The sequence below is a fragment of the Theobroma cacao genome, chromosome 3, assembly GCF_053813885.1.
Source record: "Theobroma cacao isolate CCN51 chromosome 3, ASM5381388v1, whole genome shotgun sequence".
NCBI lineage: Eukaryota > Viridiplantae > Streptophyta > Magnoliopsida > Malvales > Malvaceae > Theobroma > Theobroma cacao.
The window spans coordinates 46026175-46045690 of record NC_142641.1 but is presented as its reverse complement, the minus strand read 5'-3'; the positions used below and the strand labels follow the sequence as shown (position 1 = coordinate 46045690).

The 19516-nt window shown below is 35.8% G+C and overlaps 4 protein-coding genes across 9 annotated transcripts; 1 reads left to right on the top strand and 3 right to left on the bottom strand.

Annotated features, from left to right (window-relative positions):
* Window positions 1-1068: 1068 nt before the first annotated feature.
* On the bottom strand, window positions 1069-8984 carry ATS1 (phospholipid/glycerol acyltransferase family protein). Of its 5 annotated transcripts, none has more exons than XR_016025347.1 (14): window positions 8555-8983; window positions 7096-7193; window positions 6276-6362; window positions 6057-6154; window positions 5276-5333; window positions 4594-4695; window positions 4442-4503; window positions 4240-4350; window positions 4046-4124; window positions 2900-3019; window positions 2716-2829; window positions 2052-2222; window positions 1730-1940; window positions 1069-1266 (listed from the first exon to the last, which is right to left on the bottom strand). XR_016025347.1 is itself a non-coding variant. In XM_018118205.2 (13 exons), exons 1-12 carry the CDS (start codon window positions 8874-8876, stop codon window positions 2088-2090), a joined length of 1386 nt encoding a protein of 461 aa, XP_017973694.2. In that variant the 5' UTR covers window positions 8877-8984; the 3' UTR covers window positions 1434-1964; window positions 2052-2087. The 5 variants fall into 5 exon arrangements, 3 of the variants coding, with proteins under 3 accessions (XP_017973694.2, XP_017973695.2, XP_007040715.3); XR_016025346.1 differs by having other exon boundaries at window positions 1069-1262; XM_018118205.2 differs by lacking the exon at window positions 1069-1266 and having other exon boundaries at window positions 1434-1964; window positions 8555-8984.
* A 2182-nt stretch (window positions 8985-11166) lies between these two features.
* Window positions 11167-12658, bottom strand: ATDAD1 (Defender against death (DAD family) protein). Its single transcript, XM_007040650.3, has 5 exons — window positions 12484-12658; window positions 12330-12377; window positions 11860-11947; window positions 11736-11779; window positions 11167-11475 (listed from the first exon to the last, which is right to left on the bottom strand). Exons 1-5 carry the CDS (start codon window positions 12568-12570, stop codon window positions 11392-11394), a joined length of 351 nt encoding a protein of 116 aa, XP_007040712.1. The 5' UTR covers window positions 12571-12658; the 3' UTR covers window positions 11167-11391.
* A 499-nt stretch (window positions 12659-13157) lies between these two features.
* LOC18606821 (las1-like family protein) lies at window positions 13158-16358 on the bottom strand. Of its 2 annotated transcripts, none has more exons than XM_007040648.3 (9): window positions 16060-16358; window positions 15878-15969; window positions 15718-15789; window positions 15476-15582; window positions 15322-15377; window positions 15040-15214; window positions 14775-14858; window positions 14236-14526; window positions 13158-14084 (listed from the first exon to the last, which is right to left on the bottom strand). In XM_007040648.3, the coding sequence occupies exons 1-9, from the start codon at window positions 16237-16239 to the stop codon at window positions 13267-13269; spliced, it is 1875 nt and encodes a 624-aa protein (XP_007040710.3). In that variant the 5' UTR covers window positions 16240-16358; the 3' UTR covers window positions 13158-13266. The 2 variants fall into 2 exon arrangements, with proteins under 2 accessions (XP_007040710.3, XP_007040711.3); XM_007040649.3 differs by having other exon boundaries at window positions 13158-14081.
* Window positions 16359-16951: 593 nt separating this feature from the next.
* LOC18606820 (NAD(P)-binding Rossmann-fold superfamily protein) lies at window positions 16952-19508 on the top strand. Its single transcript, XM_007040645.3, has 7 exons — window positions 16952-17175; window positions 17510-17612; window positions 17688-17776; window positions 17886-17941; window positions 18423-18569; window positions 18682-18807; window positions 19152-19508. The coding sequence occupies exons 1-7, from the start codon at window positions 17078-17080 to the stop codon at window positions 19430-19432; spliced, it is 900 nt and encodes a 299-aa protein (XP_007040707.3). The 5' UTR covers window positions 16952-17077; the 3' UTR covers window positions 19433-19508.
* The last annotated feature ends 8 nt before the right edge of the window (window positions 19509-19516 follow it).

The window sequence follows — 19516 nt, the reverse complement described above, 5'->3', positions numbered from 1 at the left end:
AATAAAAATTATTTCCCAGGCTTTCCTGGTGTAGTACTATACTTTAATTATGTTTACATGGATTTGGAAATTATTGTCCGGTCAGCAACTTTTAAGAGATACCATCATTCTTCGTTTTTTGGCTAAATTTCTAGCAACATTATGTAAACATCAATATCGAAAATGTACAAAGAAACAGAAAAATATCTGAAGTTCGAACTGTAATATTTTTTTTATAAAAAAAAATCTTAAGCTTAAACTGTAACGTTTTCTTCGAAGACAATCAGATCATACGTTGACGGTGAAAGAAAGAATCAGAGAGACAGCATCATAAATTAGGTTTAATTTCCAAGAAACTAGCATAATTTTAAAACATTGGTAGAGTACTCACCGGCACTCTCTTCACTACAAGAAATGCTGTGTCTCAGTATCGTTATACGCAATTAAAACAAAAAACAAATAGATTTTGGCCATCTAAGAATGTGAGATGATTCCAAAACCTCGTGCATGCATCAATAATCAAATGGTTAAAAAAAAATAAAAGGTTAATCAGATAACGATAAGTTAATAAAAACAAAGGCGTGCCTTGACAGGGGGGGAAATAGAGTTTCTTAGTTTAAGTATTAATTGGCTTTCCACTTGTTTGTAGTCGACATGGAAAACAAACACAAGAAGAGTGAAAGGGGAAAGCATTCTCGTGCTTTGTTTTTTCAGTCAGTTAAACAAATGGGAAAAAATGCAGCGGGGAAAGTGCTTGAGATCTTCATCTTCCCCCTTTGCACAACAAACAATAAACATAAAGAAGAAACACGAGACAGAAGCAAAGGTACATTACACGTCAGTTCTTTTTGTACTTAACTAACCTATCAAGTATTAAACCTCCCTAGATCTGTCCAAACCGAACACAAGTTGATGAATCTAGGTTTGTATGGGAGGTTTCCTAAGAGAACCGTTCGGATCTTTCTCTATTCTTGGTAGAAGGACGGATGCGTTGCTGTATTCGTGCAGTTATTTTACTTTCTAACCATACAAGTTCTCGCGTAATGACATCTATGTTATCTAGTATCGTCATAGTATCAGCCAATATGATTCTTTTAATTGAGGAGGAATTTGCAAATTGATAAAATTTGACTTCAATCAGTTTATTCGATCGATTTAATAGTAAAAAGTTTTTGGTTCAAGTACCAGTAACTCTCGTTCATGCTATCCAAAATGAAAGCTCCTGACAAAACAAGTGGAAAACTGCACATCTGCATCCTAACCTGAAGGTTGGAGTAGCCTATCTGTCTCAAAATTTTTAAACCAAAAAAAGAGTGTCAACAGATGACATGTTCGTAGTGAAATTGTTACAAATTTGTATACGTTTGCAGCCCATACTTACCTGTGAAATGTAGACATATAGGAGACAAAATTGAATGCAAAATCAATAGAAGAGCAGACATACAGCTATGGTATAAACAGCAATGGAACTAAACATTTCACTGAAATACGCAACAGTTACAGAAATCAGGCATGGACTACTTGGCCTGAGTCTTTCTTTTGATTTGCTTCTGGAACACTGTTCCTATCAGTTTCCAGGCAAATTGGTTATTTGTGTCATCTTCATTCAAATAGAATGAAAAATAATTGGAATTTAACTCTAAAATATGATGTGATACATCAAATTTGAATAGATAGTGTACACATAAAAATCACCTATGGACTACTGGCTTTAAGTCTTTCTAGGAAATAAGATCTGTACAGTACAAACCTGAAGCAGAATCTTTGGGATAGCTTCAGTTTCTGATGGATTCGGCTCCCATTAAAGGCATAAAAAGAAAAAGAGAAGATGATTGTAATCCACTGTTGATGTCATCAATACGTATCAATAAATAGGGTTTCTCTTGCAGGGCATTCTTCTATCTATGAATCTGATGGCTTCTTGTTAAGGAGTCAAAAATTTTGCGAGGAAAAGACTAGGCCTGCAACAAACCAAACCAAATGGACTAAAGTATAACATTGTGAGGTTCTCATTCTAACACTGCAGAAAGCATTAGGTGTACACTTAATACACCACAAAATTAAGAGATTACCGACTAGCAGCTTTTGAAATCATGAAAAGGTTATGACTAGTTCCATGGCTGTGACAAAGAGACACCTGCAGTTGATGCCTCTAACCCTTGTTTGCCATGTACTGCAGATTTGAGGACATTGTATTGCTTGGTCACAGACTTATACAAAGCTTGTGAGTATACATCCTTAGCCTGCACAAAAGGAAAGCCAACTCATACTAAAGCAATCAACAAGCAAAAATATATGTGACATAGCAATGTATGAACATTCTACTAAAACTGACGAAGACCATTGCTGATGAGATAGTATGAGCCAGGTTCGAAAGTCTTGGCTAATTTTATGCAAACAGTTGTTGTGGCTGGATGAAAGATTCATATTCCCATGGAAATACATGGTGTGGCTAAACCTAACTATGAATGTGTTTTTGGTATATTCATTTCAACAACATGAAGTAAGTTTGATGTGACAGTCAATTTCTGCAACTGTGGTGGACCATCTAACATAGATGATAGACAAGTTAGTGTAAAAATCATAGTGATAAAGTTAAGTCTGCACTGATGGGATGCTGTATCATGCATAGCCAAGATATTACTTTTCTCATTTTAGAGAACTGGATTAACTTTTCAAATACTATATTGTGGTAAAGTATCAGAAACTATATGTATAAAACATAACACAACCAACCTCTTCAGACTTTTCACAAGCAGCAGCAATTTCTTGGAAGCTGATTTTTGGTGCTACTGATAATCCAGCCCCATGAAAGGAGATGTTTCTTCTTTCTCCAATTTGTTTTTCTACCTGCAAAAAAGCCATTGAGTCACAAGAGGAAAAAAATTTATATAACAGAAACCGACATACAAAGACACACCTGGGGTGGAGGGGGCATGATGTTATAGCACAATAGAGCCAAGGGATATATATGCCCTGGAGCACCTGAATGTTCTATAAGCCTTCTCATATTGTCCACTGAAGAAGAATCAAAGGGTGCCTGACCCCCCTTATATTAGCATGAATGAACACAAGCTTATCACAAAAATAAGGTGACAGCATATGTGCGGTCAAAAGGTCCAGATATTTTTGGGGATCTAATAAAGACAGACACAATTAAAACAGAAGAATCACTATTACTTGTTGGCTAAACAAAATCTCCCAATCTACACAATAAACTCTACAGTTAACAATGTAATACTTAGAACATGCCAATAAACACAATTCCTTCATTTTGATACCCACAACATTACATGCCAATCATATCTGTGCATAAAGCTGAAGATCTGACCTCCTCAAGACATTTTAAAGGATAACATAGGGAGTTAAAAATTAAACAGTTAGAAAGGGGGGGAAAGGGTCAACTACAATGTTGATTCCCAAGAGTATAACCTCATTCAGAGAACTAACCCTGTCTAGACACACTTAATATGTTGGCATGCATGCAAATCCAGATTATTTAAGATTCCAATTGCTGTCAACTCATAAAGAAGAATAACGCTTCATACTTAAACTTCGAACTGATCATAAATCAGACATTAAGCTGCAAGGATATGAAGTGATTGGCAGTATTAAGGACTTAGGTTAAAGGGCATATTAGCCTTTATGTGCTTATTTGATCTAATATAAACACAGTAGCAGACTAAGGCATACCAATGTTTCTCCAGTTTTTTCCGTCACCTCTCTCTCTCTATCTCAATATAGCCATGAATGTTTAAAAGAGTAGCAACAAGATTCTGTGATTCTATCTTCTACTCAAGCCATAAACGTTTTGTTTCAAATCCAAATGGAGACTACAAAGGCTCATTGTTAAGGTTGGCTCTTCCAAAGAATTTCTCTTATAGTTAAACTAATAAGAGGTCCTGTTTAAGTGTCTCAATTGGACTCAGATAAGCTAATGAAAGCAGCTTTTTACCCATAGCTAGCTTTATGCCTAACGGTTCCTTATTTTACAAGATGAAATTGATATAGAACTTTTCCAAAACTAATGGTAAACAATTAAAGAGAAAGGCTGCAAAAAACTTACTGGATACCATTCTTCTGTAAGGGGATCTGGGCGATCCCTACCACCACTTGGTGCAATCCATACTATTTTTGATCCACCCCTATATTGAAACAAAATTTTGGTCTAAGGCTGCCAATTATGGTAAAACACATGCAGATTCAAGCATGTTAATATAAGTTATCATTCTAAAAGTATGCCAAAGGACATTAAGGTACCTCAGCAACAAAGCCATCTGTTTCAAGCTTTGGGTGTTTGCTTTTCTTTTCATCTCAACAAGCTCAGGAACATCATACATGTGCTTTTTGGAGTACACACATATAAGATTCCTAAAAAGAATTGGTAAAACTTTTTTCTTAAGTGATCCTTGAGCATATTTTGGCATAATCAATTCAATACGAGTAGTAACTCTTTGAGTACCTTCCCATGCTGAAAGGCTTGCAAAGAGGATCTGTTATGACTCTGTCACCTGCAACATAGATCTGCAGCATAAAACATAAATTTTGATTAAGTGCATAGATAATGGCAACTATGGCAGACTCCAATGGAAAGTTGATTTAAGGGTGAATCACCATGTTCTCAGCAACATGTGGATTTGTTTTCTCAAGCAACAATGTGATGATGGCTGGGTCAGCTTCAGTCTGGTGGTTTGATATAAGTACAACATTGTGACCCTGCACCAGTTGCTAAGAATTATATCCACAAAAGCCACCTAAATGTAAATATTTACCCAGCACTAGCACTTGTCAAGTACCACTTGCATGTCAAAAACTCCTGAATGTTGAAAACTTAGTTATACCACTTTTAGCTTGCCAACAATACAATTGCAAGTAAAACCCCCTAAATGTTCCCAATGAATGTGATCACTGTGATATAAGTTCAGCTTTGTTTGCTTATTATAATTATAATGACCTAAAACTAATGAAAACTAAGAAATAAAAGGATAATGGCAAAATAAAAAAATTTAAACATATGAAAACCTGTCATCTGTATTTGTTTCTTGGTACATGCTCTTATTAGTTATTAAATAGAGAGCATATAAGTATTATAGCAGTCAGAACAAAAAACTTCTTCAACTTCCTACCAAGCTCTATTATGGATTTATGATCTTTAACAGTATGTCTTTTCAAATGTCATGATAACAACATCCTGCTGCATCATTGTGAAACAAATGATTGAGCAAAACTCAGTTATGTTCAGAAGTAATTGCAGAAGAATCCCAGGAAAGGGGGGGAAAAGTCTGAGCATAGGCACCTGCTTAAGCTTCTCTTCTATTTCATAGAAAAGAGAGAGATTGCCAACGTATGAATTTCTGCAATGGAGATGATAGAGAGATGTTACGAGAAGTATCAGAAGTCTGGAAAAAAAATCCCCAGTACACCAAACGTGTCTTTGGGGTGATTGAAATATGAGTAACATAAATTTTATATGAAGCACATCCAAATACTACCAATAACAAATTAATAGATTATGAGTAGTTGATAAGAATTAAACTGCAAGCAACAAGCAAAATAAGATGCTGCTGGGAAGGGGGAAGGGAGTGAATCTCTCCATTGTTGATGATAAACAATTAAACATGACGACAAGAAAAACTAGTTGAGACCCTATAACAATTAGGGTGCTTTCATCCTGTAGCAGACCAGCCTTTGCTTTTTTGACAATTTCTAAATGTAAATATTACTTCATTCTAATAGAATAATCACTAGCTGGTCAAGAGAACCTCATGGCATTTATGAATGGACTACCAAACAGAATGCAAAAAATAAGAAACATAGAGCATCCATAAGATTAGATGGTCTCAAAAAGAAACTAATAATTAAGCAACTGATTTATAATCCTTATTGGATTCATATATGTCCTAACCACTAAACTGAAAATCTAGCATCTCAGTTTACCTTCAAAAAGTTGTGAAAATGAAAAACTACAGATTCCTTCACCAAAGCACATCTTGAATTTTCAGGTAAGCTTTTTGCAAACTAAATCGGTACAAGTAATGAAACCAGAATAAGAGGATAGTGTCGAGTCATCCACTCACCTGAAATCCGTCAAAGGCCGAATATAATTTTGGCCAAACATGTAGTAGTCAAATGGCTCTCGCAAAGCTTTGTGGTAGGGTTCAAAGACAAAAGGATCCTGAAAAATTACTGTCATATTTCATGCAGAAGTTTATAAAAACTCGTAATCTGTATGCAATATCTGAAAATGGAAGTTCATATATGTTACACATCTTGACAGAGCATTGTAGTACAATTACCTCCACATCCAAAAGCATACGGTCAAATGCAACAGCCATGTTTGACGGCACAATCTCAACAGCTGAGGGATCTCCACTTTGGAAAACCTAAAACGTTGCCACATGCAAAAAAAAAAAAAAAAAAAGGATCTCAATGTGGATAACAGATAAACGAAAAAAGAAGCAAAGGTGCTATACAGAATGTCAGATGCCAGGATACTACCGTAGATTAAAAAGAGAAATAAAATTCTTTGCCTTCATGTAGATTATGTAAATAGAGTGCTAGAGTAAGTGACTTTTCTCTCTAAATTTTCAGTGGTAAAGGTAAAATGCAAACATTAAGTGATAAGGTTTGCCCAAATATTGCATTTATTAAGCGATAAAATATTAAAACCATGCAGTTAGACAGAATACTCGGTAAAATAGCTTTCTTCCACCAAGATTTTTAAGTGCAGACACCTTTTTTTTCTTTTTTAAAATTCAGGTTCAAACATTAATGAGATTTTTTCTTTTAAACAAAAAAAGAAAAACTAGAACTTATAAAGAAGTAATATCACATTATTTAACATCTATGAAGATTATGCACCTGGCTCTCACAACAAATAATGTATCTTAAGCCAAGCATAAATCATGCATTGAATGTAAGAATATAAAGATTTAAAAATAGATGAGGGTAGATCTAATAATATGAGCTTATAAAGATATAAAAGACTACAAACATTTTCTAGAAGAAGATTTTTGCTGCCTACTAAACCAACATAGTCTATGCAGAGGAGAACCTATCATATCTTGAACATACATTAACATGCACTAAAGTAAGGGTTCAAGTATATCAGTTTACTGCATTTCTATAATTCTGATATAATTCTTCCATTCCTGCTGCGATGTTTGGAGGTAGCCTTCCTGCTTCTACTTCCTTCCTAATTCCAGATAGAAGTTCTGTAGACAAATAAGCACACGAGAGAATTAAACCAGTCCTCCAGTTTAACTTTGGAACTACAAAAGGCTGTAGTTAAAAGTAAACAGCAGGATGCATTCAAAGAGAGGAAATGTTTTCTTTTATTTTCGTGGTCACTTATTCTATCAATAAACCAAAACTTTTCAACTCTTCTCCGTGTCCAACCCTCCTTTCCAATTCATCCTCCATCTTTGTGCTCCGCTCTAAATACTGAGTCCATTATTTTTTTTCTCCGGAACCTTCAAGACATTATTCATTATATTCCAATACAGAGGAGACAATCTCCAAGTATTCTTCTCCTAAAGTCTTAAAGTCTAACGGTTTGCCTCATTCTTTGATTGTTGTTGCATTAGACTTATCCTTTAATCAACCTTCCAGGTTTAAGAGGTTCATAAGAACCTTACTCCAGCTCCACTTAATCATGGTTATCTTTCTTCATTGTAGGTTTAAGAAACAAAGGTTAACAGCTTTAGGAATCTGAGATGAATGCAGCAACTAACGGGACAAGTGCTTGCTGTCTCTCCCCATTGACAGAAATCAGGGAAAATGGGCCTTAACTGAAAGATTGGATTTCTTTAAATACTATTTGCAGTGGCTGGTCCATATCCCAACAGAAGAAATTAACAGTTTTGATTTCCACAATATCTTACTCTTCACACAGATTCATGCAGAACCAACAACAACAATTTGGCTAAATGAAACAATTCTAATAATTAAACATGTTCTTGATGAATGAACAGCTCTTATCAATAACAGATTCCATCAAAATCTATTTCTGCAGAAAACTTTTCACATGAAGATCTTTTGAGCGTTAATATTTATTTAAATTATTTTTTCATATTTTCCAGCAACAGGTTCAAAATGAGCAAAATTGTTCTAGTCCAAGCTTCTTGAAAAACCATAAAGAGATTTACCGTCAATCCTAAATAAAAACAAGCTCAAATTAAATCATTATTTTAGCTGCATATAAACCATCTAAAACCAGAGATACAGTATCAGCACTAACGTAATCCATTAAAGCGTTAATTAAATACTAAAAGCAGTTGACGGATCACGTAATCTCTACGATTTCTAATTCTTTACAACTTATAATTTTAATTACTAATTCCTTTTCCTTCCTCAGAAGGAAAAAAAAAAAAAGAAAGAATAAGAAACAATTATACTCATATATATATATATATATATATATATATATATATATAATACCTTTTTCCGCTTTTTGCTAATAAACAAGAAAAAAAAAGAAAAGCATCATAATATGTAGAGTACAATATTCGAAACTTCATATGTTTAATAAATATCAGAAAAAGGAAGAAAAAAAAAGCTAAAATAGAAAACGAACCTTGCTCGGAGCGAGCTTCGAGGAAAGTACGGGAATGCTCAACCTCCGGCCTCCCGCCTCCACTGCTACCAGTGGCGGCCACGCCCGATTCCTTATCTTGAACGAGCTCAGCCATTGCCTTAGCTTTCAAGGAGTAAAACACGCAAGAGAAACTCCTCGTCGTTCTGGTGGAAGTAGATCGAAAGAGCTCGACTCGCTGAAACGGAACCAAAGAAGAAGAAGACGAAGATGAAGCAGCAGAAGGAGGAGAAGATTTGAGTGAGAACGAAAACGGAGCTCTGGTGGAAGTGCCGCTGAAGAATGGGAGAGGCAAAGTAGACATTAGTGTTTTGGTTTTTGAATGCAAAAAGAGAGAAAGAAATTTTGAGTGAAAGAACGGAAAAAAACGTAAATCCTCCTCTCTTTTGTTATCCCCCTCTGAAAGTGGAAATGTGAAATTTCCTTTTTTTTTCTTTTTTATTTAATTTTTTTTTTTTTCTGTTTGGGTGTTGGTAGCACGTGATTTACATCGCCCGAAGAGCGGACGAATAGGGGAATAGATGCAGATTGCTGACGTGTACGGGTATGGATTGGGGAGGGGAAGGGGTTTACCGGGACGCGTGTCATCCAATGTTAACTATTCTTTTTTAATTTTATTTTTTTCTGCTCTCAATTATCCAAATATATCCTATAAGATTTTCCTTTTTTTTTTTTTTCTTGATTTTAGGAAATGATTCGGCCTATTCGCCCTTTAAGATCGGTGTATTTATATTATGGGCAACCTATGGAAAAAAGCCCTTTTTTCTCAGTTGGGCTGGTGTATTTTATTTCGTATATAATATATACATACTTATATATATATATATATATATATATTGTTGTATTCGATGAAACAATGAAAGGGTAATTTTTTTATGCTTTCTTTTTCAATGATAAAAAAATGTTAATAAGGTATAAATATTTGATCATCTAGACTATTCTATGCATAAAATGGATGATATTTTATTACATTAAATGCTCGTATTTTGTGCGTATCTCTATGAAAATTATTGAGTTTTTTGGTGCAATTAACGAATTCAAAATGCATTGATAAAGCCAAATGAATTTCAAATACATCGATAAAGTCAAAAATATAGTCTTTAAAACATGTTATATTTATATAATGAAATGTGAGAATACTTACGAGACAAGAGATTTCATTGATGAGAGAAAAGGAAGACAAATGTTGAAATAAATGAACTCGACCCATACTGTTTAAAATTATAAAAACAAAGCATATGATAGGAAACTGCAAAGAAATAGTAGCGGTAGCGGTGCATTATAATTGGATTTGACAAGAGCCACTATATTTGTCTCTTTTTTCTTTTTTTCCAAGGAAGAGACAATTATAGCTTGGAAATGTGCATATGCCGTTGGGTCCATCCAAGCAGCCCATGTTTATCGTCAAGTCTAATTAACATCATGAAAAATATTTCAGTTGTCATTTTTTGGATATTACAAATTTATTACAAAAAAAGAGTCATGGAAGATGTTCAATATAGAGCCAAGTTTGTCATAAATGGATCAATCGAATCATGTAATTGACATGGAACCCAATCTTATCCAAAACATAGGCAACTCCTCGCCCCTAATTTTCTGACGGATTTGCTCCTTTCGGCTAATTTTATAGGTTGCTTTTCTGGTTCTGAAGTTGCAACAACTGCTCTTTCACGAGCACGAATTGAGCATTTTAGCGGTACGTGACAGTCGGACTAGGAATTTAACTTCCATGAAACTCTTTTATTTAGATTAATGCCCGCGGCATTTTAGGCATTTTTCAAAGGATAATCAAATGGTTCCTTGTTGACTCTTTGCAATTGCAATGACCCATGTTTCGAACTCAATAATCAGTGCTTGATCTTTTTATTCAAACCCAAGATTATCACAAAACCGGCTCGTGAAGATTCACGAGACTCCAGCTCCCTAGGGGCTTGAATTAGATTTGACACAATGAGCCAACAATTCAATCACATGAATATGTAAATGTAAGTTGATATCTTAACTTGGTTCCTGATTCCGTTGGTTGAATCCTGATTCCACCATCTTCGATCCCACAATCGACTTTCTCTATTGTCATCCCCGTCGACATGCTAACCACAATTGTGGCCATTATTATTTTTTTTTTTTTTGCTCATATATTCAATTAATCATCCCAAAAGGGAGAACCTGGAAGAATCCAGGAAGAACAAAAGGACAAAGAAGGACCAGAGTTTATCCGTTTGAACAGTACATAAGACACCTTGATATCATTTACAAAATGCAAACTGGCAGTACAAACCTTGACTATCCGACCTAGAGACACAAACTCAAGTATAATTGTGGCCATTATTGACACCAATTAATTACCCTAGCCAGAGAAGTAAATTCAAAGCAATTCCGCGGAATGCCTTCAATTTCCCCCTGCTTCTTTACCCAGAAGAAGAATAATATTCCTAGATATGATCAAGTCCATGCGCTAGGGAGTGGTAAACTTAAGCAGAACTTAAGTTGAAACTGAATTTTACTTTTAGAAATTCCAGGTAGAACTTGAAAACTAATATCAGTAGACGGGTCCAAAATCTAAAATGCCTTGTGCAAAAGATAAACACAGAAAGTAATCAGAACAAGCAAATTGACACTCAAATGTCTTCTGTTTCCCTCCAAGTAATTTCAAAACCCTTTAGACAAAAACAAACATAAAGTATCAACTACAGTTCCGCATTACGTATGCTGTATGCATAGGCTCATAATAACGACCTAAGAACTTAGTTTCATGATATAACTAGAATCATTGCCCGAAACTGAGAAAACTGCGGTCCAGTAAACCTGGGGGCACGATCTTATCCAAGGAAATTCATGATCACTAAATGGAGCACCAAGTTGCAAAGAACAAAATCCGCAAAAGCCCGCTCAGGTGGCAGATCCTGCAATTGATATGAACATTATCGGGTTAAGGATTTAACCTGCAGAGGATGCTCACTCCTATATACACCCCAGTTCCCACCTCACCCTCAGGGCAATAAAGAGAAAAAATAACTCTTTTTGTAGGGTTTAAGGCATTTCAAAACTATTGTAAGAGAGATTTGAACTACTCAAATCATCTGAATTTCAAAAGATTTTGTTTCTCTCTCCCCTTCCTTGGTAACTACCCGAGTATAAGACAGAAAATATGGAAAAAGCTTACCTTGAATTCCTTGTTTTCCTTGTTCACTTGAATACGAAGACAAACTGTATCCAATGAAACCAATCCAAATCAGTGTAAGAATAAGTCTTTTAACCTGACAAAGAGTTATACAAAGTCCACTTACCAGCAAGGACTGCTGTCCCAACACAAGAAAGCACTCCAGAAAGAAATGAGTTGAAAGGAAATGATCCCACAATAGCCATGTAAACTACCTGTGGATCATATATGCAACTAAATTAAACAAAATTTGGCTACAACTACTCAAACAAAAATGGGGCTGCAACCAGGGGTGGAGGGAGAAGCATTAAGAGTAACAGAGCAAAAATCACAAGATACATGACCTTGATCCAACAATTAAATAGTCAGTAGTCTTATTCACATTCTATTCTAAACTGGTTTTCATGGAAAATTTTCACTACTTTTGCTGATAAACCCAATAATTCATTCAATCTATACTTGCATTTCTAATAAAAACTTCTGCTAATGATAAAGTACAGGATGTCCAACCAACATGAAATTATAGAAAGAAATCAAAGAATTGAAAACCCCATTTTAAAAAAACGAACTCAGATTTCTCAAAATCAATTGAGGTACCTGAATCAGAGCTGTGAAGACTGCGAAACCCACATATAGATCAATGATCTGTTTCACAGAAAACCCCCAAAAAAGAAAGAATTAGAAATTCAGATTCGGATAATTCCAAGAAATAACGGGTACTTCATAGGAGAGTAAAGAAAGAGAAAGAGACCTTGAGATTGACCGGAGTGGCGGCGTAAGCAGAGCGAAGAGAATGGAAAAGGGCTTGAGCGTCCTTGGTTGATGATGATCTCCCCATTGTCTTTTTCTCTCCCGATTTGCTTCGCCTCCTTTCTCACTTCTCGCTAATTAAAAAGTCCCCGACTACTAAACTGGTTAACTCTAACGAGTCGTCTGAGTCTAATACTGCATTGGGTCAACAGTGATTGGATCTCAGGATTGAATCTCGATCGTTCATTTCAATCTAAGTCTATTTTCAGTCCTTTCATCCCTTATTTCTATTAAAATTTGACATTTTATTATATTATAAATGTTTAATAATTGTTAATATGAAAAATAAATTTATAATATAAAAAGGTCAAAGACAAGTGTTGGAAAAAATCTATTTTGAAACATCCCGAAAATAAAATATAAAAAGAAAAGACCGAAAGAGTTAAGAAATTATATATAAAAAGTTATTTAATTTGATAATAATTTATCACAATTAACAAATGATGTTAAAGTAATTAAATTTGAACTTTAGATGTTGAATCCAACCCAAAAAATGAGATAAAATAAAAAAATTACATGTTAATTTCAGTTTGGGAATTTAATTTTATTGGTACTTAGATTGGTACCAACCAGTATACTCTAAGCAATGGATTCTAAAGAACGATTGGAAAAGGATTTCACAAAACGAGAAAAAATTTGACAAAATTGATGGCAATGGCTGTATCAGCCACAGTTTTGAATACAATTGAATATAAGCACAGCAACACTAAACACTAAGCAGTTCCTACACCAAAATCCTTACAGCAGATGATATAGACTGGAGCTCTGTTTGCGCAACCTTCTTCCAAACACCATCCATCATAAGAAGGCCAGAGGTGTCTGGTGAAGAAACATCTTCGCCACCTGATTCGTGGTTCCCTATTGTTTCCTTTACTTTCTTAGGGCTCGACAAATCCAGCAACTGGATATCATCACTAGCTTTTCTCTTGCCACTGCAAGGGTTAAGTTCACGGTTCTCCTTCCCTTCCACTAATTCTGTATCCCTTTGGCAGTCGTTATGACAGTCAAGCACTGGCATACGACCTGAAGACCCGAGAGCACGAGGCAACATACCCAGAGGACATGGGTTCCATGATTTTGCCACAACCCATCTGTTTGAATTTCTAACATCATCTGCTGTTTTGACAAATGTGCTCTTCATTCGGCGAAGTTTAACCAGTTCTAGCTTCTTAGCAGCTTGATTAGCAGATTCCTGCTCTTGCCTAACAGTTTTCGAAATCTCGAGTGAAGAATTTTCTCCAATGTCCCCTGTACTTGACAAACCTAGTGACCGAAGTTTGTTGAGTTTCTCCATCAACACACTGTTTCCAACCAGCTGTGCAAGATGAAGGGCTGAATCCATGAGATGCTTGTTACCAAAAGCTGACACCAAGAGACATTTACGAAGGAGCTCTGTGAAATTTTCATTTGACATGCTTTTTCCTCCAGAACCTTTGGCAGGCTTTAATTCCAAAAGATGTCTGACCAGCCATGCAAACAAAGATGAAAGATGTTCTACTTGGCAAGCCTCCCTGCTACGGTCTGATGATGTCAGATGCCCTTCTAAATAAGAATAAGGAAAAGAGAAAGGCAAAAAAGAGAATAAATACAGGTAGAGCGAGGTTGAACTCTTTCAATAAGCTAGAAGACAGAGTGCAAAGACCTAGAGAAAATTCAAAAGGAGGTACAACCAAGTCAATAACTACATATTTACCTGTTTGATATTTCAATGCTTCGTTTGTCCCAATCATATCAAGAACCCTCTGAAGAAGGGCCAAAAGGAAGTCTGGTTCCCTCTTTGAGAATTTTGTTATCACAAGCTCCCAATCATCCCATGAAGCATGTTTATCTCGGCCTGCTTTGGAATCTTTTGCAAGGTCCAAAAAGCTTGAGGAATCTAAAGCCTTCAGCAAGAATTCCAATAAAACTGATACTACTTCTGAGGATGATGTAGAATATAAGCTTACAAGACTTTTCAAGGTTTTAGCAATCTGTTTCTTAAGACCTGAAATATCAGAAAATTTATAATGTTAATATAGACATGAGCAGATGTCTCTTCATAAATTTTCCACAACAATATCTCAAGCCAGAACACAAAAAGAGAGAAAACCTGTAAATTCTGCATACAATATACACCCTTCATATTTTTTTGGATGGAGCATTCACATCAAACGTAACAGTATCCCAACATGTTAAGTATTCCCACTCATCCCCACATGTACCAAACAAAAACAATCAGGGAGGATATCTTACCTCCAGATTGGGATAAATGGACCTTGCCTGCCATAAGTGAGAAAAATTTATTACTGCCGCAAAGGTGATTGAACTGTCTGCTACCTGTTAAGAAATAATGATGCATGCTATTTTCAGAAGAACAGACTCTAAAGGTTAAAAAGGAAAAGATTACGAAATGGTACCAGATAATGTGGCCCAACATATATAATCCAAACCATGCTATATTTGATGCAAGTCAGAAAGATTGTCTGATAAATAAACCATGGAAAAACTTCACAAGCACCTTTCCCTTTGACGAGCGAAGATCCAAGTTCAACACTCTGCTGAGCTTTTATGCAGAAATCCAATTCACGGAGTTTGGATTTGATTTCTTTTCCAATATTAACAGCTCCATCTCCTTGTAATGGAATTTGCTTCTTCTGAGGTTCCCAATAATAGGATTTCAGCCAATTAAGTGCCTGAAATTAGTAAGAATTAAACGAAAATTCATAAACTTGAAAAAGAAAACTAACAGCTTGTAAGATAAGGATGATGAAGAGAATAAGAGAGTAAATCAAGAGCTTACCACAATTGAGGAATCCCGAACAACTGCCAGTGCAGGGAGTTCGCGGTGAGAACCCTCTGCAATCCAACCAACATCAAGAAACAAAGCAATCTGAGTTCTAAGTCTACATCAAAGAAAATACCTTTTGAACTGCAAATTGATTAAAGCTGCTTACCATGACGAACATCAATCAGCTTACGTGGAATACCGATGGCGTCAGCTGCATCAGCAATGGAAATCCCTGTTCTCTTGCGCGTCTTCTCAACCACACAGTTAACAAGCCTTCAAAGACAACACCAAAAACATGATAAGCATAAAACTAGGAAAGGTAAAACCTTTAGACATAAAACTAATTGCTTGACTACTCTTCCATTTTCCACTCCCAAGATTTTCCCAATTACTAGAAAAGAAAATTACCTCAAGATTGCCATACAATACAACATAGCTAGCATTTGCTCCGAATGCAAATCATCCTTCGATTTGTCGCCTCTACAATTAGAAGGAAAACATAACTCCTTCGGGGAAAAAAGGGGGAAATCTTAAATGTAAAATAAATAGTATTAGAAATCATGGTTACCTGAAGAAAGGGTCGGTCTGCTGAATTTCAATGATTGATGCAGTGACATCAATCACAACCGGTAAACAACCTCGGCTTCGCCACGCCGATATCTAACATAGAAAACATTACGGGAACGTTAAAAAATTTTCCGGTAAACAAAAAAATGAAAAGTGGAAAACAAATAGAGGGGATGGTATTACTCTCGAGAGAGCAGAGGAAATCTTCGCCGGAGAAGAGGAGAAGAGAGATTTTCTCACTGATTCCCACTCGGTCCAGTTTAACCACGGCACCAATTTGTAGCCGTTGGATGATGATGATGATGAAAGTTCTTCATTATAAGCCGCAATCGTTTCTTCTTCGAACCCTAACAGTGGTTCCATTAGGGAGGCGTGTAAGCTGAGACTTGAGCTGAGAGACTGAAGAAGAAAGCGGGAAAGTAAGAGATTCGAGGGAACGAAAATACCCTGATTCGACAACCTCGTCCGATCGATGAAGTACGAAGGGCTTCTTTTTATTTTTAAACCCTTCACGTATCAACGGTCACAAATGAACCTCTTAATCTTAACCATCCCAAATGCACGGAGCGCAATGTGTTGAGAATCTGTTATTTTGTTGTAACAAACAAAATAAAAAATTAAAGATATAAAGTTTACAAAAACTTTGTATTATATTTATTATTTAATAAATTATTTAATTTTATTTAATGAAAAAAAAATTAAAATTTTTTATTTTAAATCATAAGAATTTTTAATTTCAATTGTTTTTTTTATCCGCATGACTTATAATCTCATTAATTCACCACATAAGTAATAAAATCAGAAATCAAAATTAAAATTAATCAATTATTGATTTTTTTTCTTTGTTCTTTAATTATTGTAATTTTTCAAAAATTTTATTCTTTTAAATTAAAAAAACTGAAAGTTTAAAAATTTTAGATTTTTTTTAAAGACAATGAAAGGAAATGTTTAGCAACCACTAAATTAGTCCTTTAAAAAAAAAAACTAGCATTTTCCTTTTTGTCAAAAAATAGAGGTTTGCAAAAAAAAAAAAAAAGGATTGAAAGGTAAATTGAGGCATCAAAAATTTTAAAGCCTCTTGACAGTAGGAGTTTGATGCCACAGGTACAGCGCGCGACGGCCCATTTGATTGCCAGCAACGTTGTCTCCGAGATTACCGCCTTACCGTTGACGCTGATTGCCTCAGTCCTTCGGCGGCGACATGACGTCGTTTCGGGCCTTCCCTGCCGTTACAGCTCCTCTCTCTTCTCTCACCACCGCTTCCTTTCCAACTCGCCCCAACTCACTTCCTCAGAACCGGTCCCTTCCTTTCTCTTCCACAATTATTTTTTTTCTTCCTAAACACTAAAATTGATATATTACTATTTATGTGTAGTCTTTTTTTCCCCAATAAAAAGGATAATTATTCATGTGATTTTCTTTTTTCAATCTGAATTTATGCATGTCGAAGCTTTTACATCTGTTTTTCAATTTTTACCATGTTTCGGCTTTTCAATCGAGGAATGTTTCTTTTTCTTTCTTTTTTTTTTGTTTTGGGTGGAAATTGAAATCTTTTGTCCACTTTCTTAGTTAATTGGAAGTCGAATTCAACAGTGTGACATTGGGTTTTTCTCTGTGTTCAATATGATTGCAGCTTGTGCAAGTTTGGTGTGAAATGTAGATATGCAGAAGCAGGAATCAAAGATGACTCAAGATCCCCTACCATAGATGTCGTGGCTGATGTCAAGAGCGAAAAGGTATTATCGTTTGAACTATGCGTCTATGGGTTGTTAATAAGCACAGATTGCTCACCAACATGGTTTCCTTTGTAGGTTGTTGTCTTAGGAGGCAGTGGTTTTGTTGGTTCTGCGATATGCAAGGCTGCGGTATCCAAGGGCATAGAGGTTATAAGCCTAAGCAGGTCTGAAAGTTATCCAACTGATTTGACTTGCTTATGTTGCCTTTTTTGTGGGTGATTGAGAGCTTGATAATTTGTTTAGAAACTTGAACTTTTTGATTATTTCTTTCAGGTCAGGGCGCCCTACTTACCCAGGTTCATGGGTGAATCAGGTTAATTGGATATCAGGCATGTTTTGTTCTCCTTTGAATAGATCCATTTTTATTAAAGTTCTGTAATGCAGATAGTCTCACAACAATAGAGTGCAGAAACTCTTTGCTTGTAGACTTAGAATTTGCCATAACATTGAATGTCAGGTTCTGAATTTGCTTTTAGAACTTTTCTTCCTTTTGGAATGGATAGCTAATATATCAAGGATGGCGTGATTGTTGGTAACCAGTTAGCCATGTTCTTGTTTAGAAGTTCAAGATGTAACATCTCTCGAAATGTTTCATCCTCCAACTGAAAGAGAGAGCTAAATGTCTCCATTGTTGCTGCATAGGTTGTGCATTGGTCCTATTACCCTTTGAGTAGACTATTGCCACTCCACAGGATGTTAGATTTTGGTTTATGTAAAATCTTTCTTTGCTGTTTGGTTATCTTAGTCTTAGTTCACTTATCCTCATTTGTCTGTGAATGCAATTTAACAAATTATCTTGTTGTTACACAGGAGATGTTTTCTATGCAAACTGGGATGAAGTACTTGTTGGGGCTACAGCTGTGGTTTCGACTCTTGGAGGTTTTGGCAGTGAGGAACAGATGAAAAGAATTAATGGCGAGGCTAATGTCACAGCTGTAAATGCTGCGAAGGATTTTGGTAAGGATTATTAATGATCAACTTATAGTCATTTAAATCCTTAAGTTAAATTCTTGCTAAAGGATTTTGGCAGGGAGTATATCCTGTGTAATGTCTTCTCTTTTCCTTGCAGGGATTCCCAAGTTTATCTTAATCTCAGTGCATGATTACAACCTACCATCATTTTTACTGTCATCTGGATACTTCACAGGAAAGAGGAAAGCTGAATCAGAAGTTCTTTCGAAATATCCAAACTCTGGTAAACTACAATGACTAACCTTATTGGATCTTGCTCATGTTTGGGAAGATATTTTAGATGCCTGTCTAACGATTTAAAACTAGTAGCAAGAAAGAGATTTCTTGCGAACAATGGTAGGGGAGGTCAGTTATGTCAAAAGTCACTTCAGGATGAACAAGCCTTAGTCCCACGAAGGCAAGGGAAAAGGGGAGACTCATGTACCTAATGCCATGTGTGGATTCTTTTTTGAACTTTAACCCTTTCAACTGATCCTATTTTACCATCAAACACCCTCTGCTTCTCGTCTTTTTAAGGTACTTATCCTTTTCTAAGTGTTTTTAACTTTTTTTTACTTTGGACTTCAGGCGTTGTCCTAAGGCCAGCTTTCATATATGGAAAGAGGAGAGTGGATGGTTTTGAGCTTCCACTGGATCTGGTTGGGGAGCCACTGGAGAGAATTCTTAGTGCTACGGAGAACTTAACCAAGCCTTTAAGTTCTCTTCCAGCATCTGATCTGCTCTTGGCTCCGCCTGTTAGTGTAGATGATGTTGCATACGCAGTCATAAATGCAGTAAAAGATGACGACTTCTTCGGCATTTTCACAATTGAACAAATCAAGGAAGCTGCTGCAAAAGTGAAAGCTTGAATCACTTCAATATATTAAACTAGTTGTTAGTAACCTATACACAGCACCTGGATAACAAATGTTACTTGTTTTAACATCCTTCGT